Source organism: Buceros rhinoceros, unplaced genomic scaffold (genome assembly GCF_000710305.1).
Source record: "Buceros rhinoceros silvestris isolate BGI_N320 unplaced genomic scaffold, ASM71030v1 scaffold15494, whole genome shotgun sequence".
Lineage (NCBI taxonomy): Eukaryota > Metazoa > Chordata > Aves > Bucerotiformes > Bucerotidae > Buceros > Buceros rhinoceros.
The window spans coordinates 7,483-14,222 of NW_010406597.1; the positions used below are offsets into that span (position 1 = coordinate 7,483).

Here is a 6,740-nt window from a genome sequence, read left to right on the forward strand (position 1 = left end):
TGTAGCTCGGCAAGAGAGAACTCGGGATGCTACCAGCAGCTGAATTGCTGCAGTTCACTGCAAACAGCTGAGATACTACCACAGAAAATTTGTTTTCCTGTGGCAGAGACAAAGTGAACAGTACAGGGTGCTACACCATAGCACCCATGCTAGGCCACATCCCCTGGATTATGACTGAAATAGCTGACTTAACATAGATTTGTGAAATAAGTGAATGCAACAACTCTGTCATGTTTAATTTTCTTTAGTTAACGCAAAGAGTACCATATATACATGGTTTCAAAGGGGATTACTCAGAATTAACTTGTTTTTCCATTGGGTATTGCAAGAATGCATTTTCTATAATAACGTAAAAAGAAATTATCTCAATATATGTATGTTAATTTTGGGAAGTCAGCTGGGAGCATCAATTCTGTTGACTAAGTTGGGTACTCTTGTAGTATTTTTTGAAGAGCTGATTGATGGTTGTCAGCTATGAAGAAAATCAAGTCTATTTTAAAATAAGGTGGTTTTTTTCCTGGTTTTCCCCTTTCTCTGCTGAATGTATGTTGATATGTTTGGTAAGATTAACGTGCTGCTAACAAACCACAACATTTTACATGATCTTGGTTTAAAAAATCTATTTCTTCATTTTATAGCAATATAAGAATAGTTCAATTATAAAAACTAACACAATCTTCTGGTGTCTTACCTAAAGGGGGTTCTTTCCTGTGGTGGTTGGCTTTATAAGAAGAGTTCCAGTTCTTGGATATCTCTTGAATTTACCTGGTATAAGCTCGGTAAGTGTTCGATACTTCATTCAGGATTTGAAGCTCGCGCTGGTTTTTATTCCGTTGTTATAGGAACAGTAGAAATGCCTCAAATAAAGCGAATACAACTTCAGAGCAGTGACTTTGGGTGTGCTCCTGTATAGTTCTTGCACCACACAGATCTCCTTCGTTCCCAGTGAGGCTTCTAGATGTGAAGGGAACAAAAGGACACCTTTGCAGAAGCTGCCCCTGCTTACAAATTGTGAAGTGGAAAGAGCCCTGGATTGTGACTGAAAATGCTGGGCTTCTGCTCCCAGCTTCACTGTTGGTGCTAGGTGACCAGAGAGTGGCATGATTCACCTGTTCTGACCCTCTTCTCCTGTGTGTACGATGAGGAGGACACTGTTCTTTGTCTAGTATTTGTAGGGTATTTATGAAAAGTGGCCTGTAAAAGCAAACATTTTAGTTCAGTGTTAAGTTGCAGCTTGTATGGTGAATCCAGGAACCCTCGTGACACGTAATCATTCATCAAATCTATTTATTAAGGTCCGCCAGGCTACATCGTGCTACTTACTAAGATTTGTATTTTTGCAAACACTGTTTTCAGTTTTCGTAACCAAATAGCCAGGGATTTGAAGATAATTAAGAGTTGCCAGAAAAATGGTAATCTAGGGTGTTTGTCAACTACTTTTACTGTGCTAATTTCTGTATGTATTTTAACGCAAGCATTTTTTAACCCTGGTTTTGAAAGTGCCAGTTTTAATAACTACTGCTGAAAAACTAATAGAGGGTATAACTTGGATTTATACAGGCTGTTTTTTTAAAAATCGGTGTTCAAGGTCATTTGTTTCAATCTTACAGTTAAGCCAAGTTCTGGCTCGTAATTAATGATCAATTGAATGTTTAATTTGTCAATTGATCTTAATCATATTTAATTTGATTATAATGGGGTTAAACCTTGTTTTAAAAAGATAATTGTTAATGTTTTATTCAAAGCCTACGTAGGCTCAGAAGAGAATCCACAGTAATGGTCAGTTGAAATATCTTACTTGGTCTACTAATGCATGTGTGGCTGAAACTGTATTGTTTTGTTTTAATCATTAAGCTAGCAGTGTTATCTGCATTATTCTCTTTCCTTTTTCATTCTGTTGCATCTTCATGTTGCACTGTTATGAATGTCTATATGAGAAAAACATGTCATGCAGAAACAATTGCAATGTAAGATTTTTAATTTTCACAAACTTAAATCATGAGGCCTTGGTGAGTACTATTTGACTCTCATTTTCAGTCGCATACTAACTGTGCAAGTAACAAGTAATATTTGAGAGTAACTTCACTGTACGTGTCAAGCAGCTTAAATCTTTTTTTGTCTCCTTTTCTACAGCTTGTAGATAAAGTTGGAGAAAGCAACAACATGGTATAATGACGAGGGGAGAAGACTGATTCTAAACTTACTGTGTTATTTATAAAATCCTTTTGAAGAATACTCAGCACAAAGATTAAGTTGGGTACAAAGGAAAAGCTTGTTACATTCTTTACATAACTGTTTAATTTAAAATGTATAGTCAACAATATACATTAGAAAAGAAGCTCAGCAAGTATGCTTCTAGGAAAGTAACTCCAGAGTTGAGGAAGTAAACTGAAGATGTAAAAGTCATGGAATAACTCATGTTACAACTGTTCAAGACTATTTTTGTTGGTTTTGGAAAACATGCTAGAAGCAATGAACCCTTGTGGAATTAACGGTGCCTGTACTTTACCTACTTATTTTGAAGGTGGAGTAGAGCAAACAGGCCTATGTTTTTAAGGGTGACCCAAACCTATCCAACCCTATGCTTGCTATCCTCAGAGTGAGAGAAAAAAAAAAAACAAACAAAAACCAGTCAGAAAACTTCTTGTGTAACAAGAGATGCATCTTTGCATGAAGGTTAAGATGACTATTCATCTTGAAATGTATTATGACAAAAATCCTACACGGTTCTGTTGTAAACATTTTTGTAAATATGTGGCTGAAATAAAACATTGTTATCTTAATGTTTCAAAGCCAAATGTAAGTTGATTGTATTTGCCTTCCATTTCGGAATATGCAAAAGGTCAATCGTCAATAACTTCGGTCTTAAGTGTTGGTTCTGAATATGTAAGGCTTAACGGGGAACTCTGACTCGCACTCCTTCCAGTTTGTTCTCATTGCATCATGTTACACCTGCATCCATACGAGAATGTAGCTCCTTGTCACTAACATGAAAACTTTGTGAAATGTGCTTCGTTCACAAAAAAAGTGTGTGGTTCAGATGCTGGCATAAACCCTGTGAAATGTATCTTCTCTAAATTTGAACCTTTGTTTTTAAATACTTTGAAGCTAAGGTTTCTTTGTTTACTCTGGAACTACAAATTGACCTTTTTTTACAGTAATAAAATGAAAACTTCAAGTGCTGTGTATGTGAGTCTCTGGGGAGAAAATTGAACTGATGGGGCTAACTAAAAATCAAGTGCCAATCTCCGATGTTTTGTAACTTGTTGCTTGGGTTATCTTCAAATAATGTAAAACTTCTATCAGTCACAGCAACAACTTTGCTGTTACAGAGATTCTTAGCTAACCTGAAATAAATGTCCACTACTAATGCAAGGGTCGCATTTCTACTTCGATTGGATTGTTAAACTTGGTGCACTTTCAGTAGCTTTAGTTACATGATGTCCTCATCTAACAAAACATGATCACTAAGTAAATTGTATTTGTGGAGCCTTTGAGGGTTTCTGTTGTGTTTTAACTTTCTCTTCCCTTAAGAGTAGTCCTAAAAAATTCCCAAAATGCAATGGTAATATTTTAAGTAGTTATGTAGTCTTAAAGGTCTAGTGACGGTTTTTGTGTTGTATAGGGTTTTTTCTTTATTATGCAGTTAAAATTGGTATTTTCCAAAATAACTTGCAAAAGGGTTGGTATATGAGGAATCCTCTTACAAGTTGCTATGAAGCTAATGTGTATAATATGTTTTATTTTCATCACAACTATAAATAACCACAATCTATTCCCAATGCTTGATTTGCTTCCTTCTCAAACAGGCACAAAATGATTCAGTGAAAAAAATGCCATTATATTTATAATGAATAGCATCTGAAAAATCAGTGCTTTTATTTTATAAATGATGGAAAAACAGGCTATATTTGCCTGATGATGTGTGTTTTACAGTTTACAGATGGGACTAAATATAATATGACTTGTGGCTTCTACCTCAAGAGAAACCAATTTTAACTGCTCCTGTAGATCGATTGTGTGTTAAAATGACTAGAGAATAACACTACAGCGGTTTGGTGAACAGCTTTGGTTTACTTCAGTAGAGCACTCGTCTGTCCTGCGGGAAGCAAGTGCTGTGTGAACAGACAGTGCTCATCACTGACATTAGAGGTCAGCTACCTGGAGGTGTTTGGCTTTGTCTTTGGGAAAGTAAAGTGGTGGGCAAGGTGGATCGCACAATGTGACCGTGGAGCTCTGACTGAAATCACATTGCTTGGTAAGCCGAAGTACCTTCATCAACAAGAATGCGGATGGTACCTTTCAGAGGTGAACGTGTTGCTGTCTGTGATCTTTTAGCCCTCTGAAATACCAGGATGTAAGCAGTTCATCTCACTTCAATCCATTGTTTTAAATCAAAAGTCAATTTTTGTCAGGCGTGAACTATTGTAAAAAGCATCTGAGGGAACAAAATTGTGTGTTGAATTTAGTGTAGCCTTTATCAAGGTAATGTTGTCTTTGAGATGATTTTGCTGAGATAAATGTGGGTGGCAGCAAAGGTCAGAATGATTTAGCCTTAAAGTGTTTCTGTCAATGTAAAAATATCTTTAACAGAAACATACTTCAAACATTTCCCCTTTTAAATGTAATTTATAATTGCTGCTTTACAAATCGCAAGGGTGGATCTTATTCTGAGCAAATGAAGACTGTAAATATCCTTGTCATACCTTGAATAAATGGGTACCTTTTTCTATAATTTGTCTCTGTGTCTGTTCGCGTGCACATTATAAGAGTGTTTTGGCAAGTTTTCCTTTCCAAAGGTGAGGGAGCGCGTGCGGTTACTGCTTGGCTATCTGACACTGCTGGGACTTTCATAGTAAGTGGTGTCTTTGATTAGTATTAAATTGAAAGGTTTCTTCTTTCTTATAATAAACCTTTTACATAAACATCCCCCTGGTTATTCAGGTTCCGGTTTCAAACGTGTCACAACAAAATGTGGAAATTAGTTATGTGGGAAATTGTTTATTTGTTAAACTACCTCTTTTCTGAAGAAGTAACTCAAACTTCAGGAGTAGAAGGGCACACGTCTAGAACTCAGAGCAGGTTCTAGGTCCTGTGCTTTCAGTTTAGTTCAAGGATATGAGCGTGAGTTCTCTGCATCCTCAAGTGGCCTGTTAAGCAGGTTTACTGCTCCGTGGTGATCTGCAGGCTTGCAACCCACTGTTAAGGATCTTCACAGAGGGAGCAGAACAGAAAAATTGGTTCTTGAGATGATGCATTGGCGCTATGTGCTAGCTGATGCCCTAAAACCTTGCTTTGACTAAAGTTCCAGCCTCCCCCCTGTCTTTACCGACGTTGAATCTACCTTAAGGATTCCAAAGAACTGATGCTTCCAGTTCTTTCCTTTTTTAAAAAGGAAAGATCCCAGCTACGTCTGGTTAGATTGTTGAACTGCAAAAGGCAGAATGTTAATCTGTGTGTGGCTCACAGCTGGTTACTGTTTCAGTGAACGGTTGGCATTTGTTAACCAGGAATGCTTTGACTTCATTATTGCTCACAATATGGTACCACTGTAGTTTAGAGTCTGTGTCAAAAACATGATAAAGAAAGGTATCTTGCCTCTGCAGTAGATGTCAAAGGCAATTTTTTACTGGATTACTTTAAAATTGTTTCCTCGCCAGGTTTCAAGGTGCAAACTCATCAGGTGCCTTTCTGGTTGAATTGATTCTCAGGCTGGAAGGTAAGATACCCCGTTCCTAAACCAAATAGAATATGTGTATGTCCCTGCCGTCTCTGCAGGTGTCAATGCCAGCCCGTGGGTGCCTGTCTCTGTTTCTCTGGCTGCCACGTCCTGGCCTGCTTTGGCTGTAACTCCCACCCTTCAGCTTGCCATTACCAGCTATGATGAAGAGCACTAGCGTGCCGTCGCCGGGCGAACTCACCCAGCAGGATTTGGCCTTTTGTTGCCCATTTGTTCTAAGCTGTATCCCTCTAGTATTGACCTTGGCATATTAAAGCAGCTTTCAGAGACTTGGATCTCGTGTTCCGTCCAACAAAAAGATTCCGCAGCTGCTGTAATCCCTTGCCAAGCCTCATTTCAGCACAATTATTATATGCTAAAGCAGCCTCCTCAAATATATAGCAATTTGCAGAAAAATGACAGGAATCGTGTGGAGTAATTTGGTGGGAAATTCATTATCTCAAACTAAGTGTTATGACTGATAATTTGAGATATTGCTTGGGATCTATTTATAGAGATGCATTTATGTATTTATACCAGTCACTAATGTGTCTAGTTTACCTGCTGAATTCTGCAGGTTTACCTGCTGAAAATCACGTGTGTTCCTGTGTACTCTTCCAACAGCTACCATTTTTCATTGAAGTAGTACCACTTTGTTGGGGAATTTAATGAGTCTCCTGCAAAAATACACAGGCTTGAAGTATCTCACTGCATATGATGAGGAGAGCTCATGAGCGCACTGGGTTCCTAGCTGACTTCCACATGCAAGAATTTCTCCGCTGAAAGGGCTACAGCGTTTTTAACCCACTGTTTGGTACAGGGGTGTGGATCTCACGAAGATGCAGGAGCCGAGATGTTTGCAACCAAGAGCTGGTCCCTGCACCATCGAACTGACCGCGTAGCTGACCACGGGCAAAACGTCGGTGACCCACGACCTCGTTATTTTCCTTTTGTTTCAGTGCCTCCTCTGCTCCTCGGCTCGGCTCCGACGCGGCCCCTCCGCCCGCGGGCTCGGCTGTCA

At 38.7% G+C, this 6,740-nt stretch overlaps 1 protein-coding gene across 1 annotated transcript in view; it reads left to right on the top strand.

The window, feature by feature from the left end:
* Positions 1-2,846, top strand: part of GOLT1B (golgi transport 1B) — a 7,705-nt gene extending 4,859 nt beyond the window's left edge. The window contains exons 3-4 of the mRNA XM_010134178.1: positions 698-779; positions 2,134-2,846. Coding sequence (XP_010132480.1) covers positions 698-779; positions 2,134-2,172 — 121 coding nt within the window. The 3' untranslated portion in view covers positions 2,173-2,846. The remainder of the gene's footprint in view (positions 1-697; positions 780-2,133) is intronic.
* Positions 2,847-6,740: the final 3,894 nt, after the last annotated feature.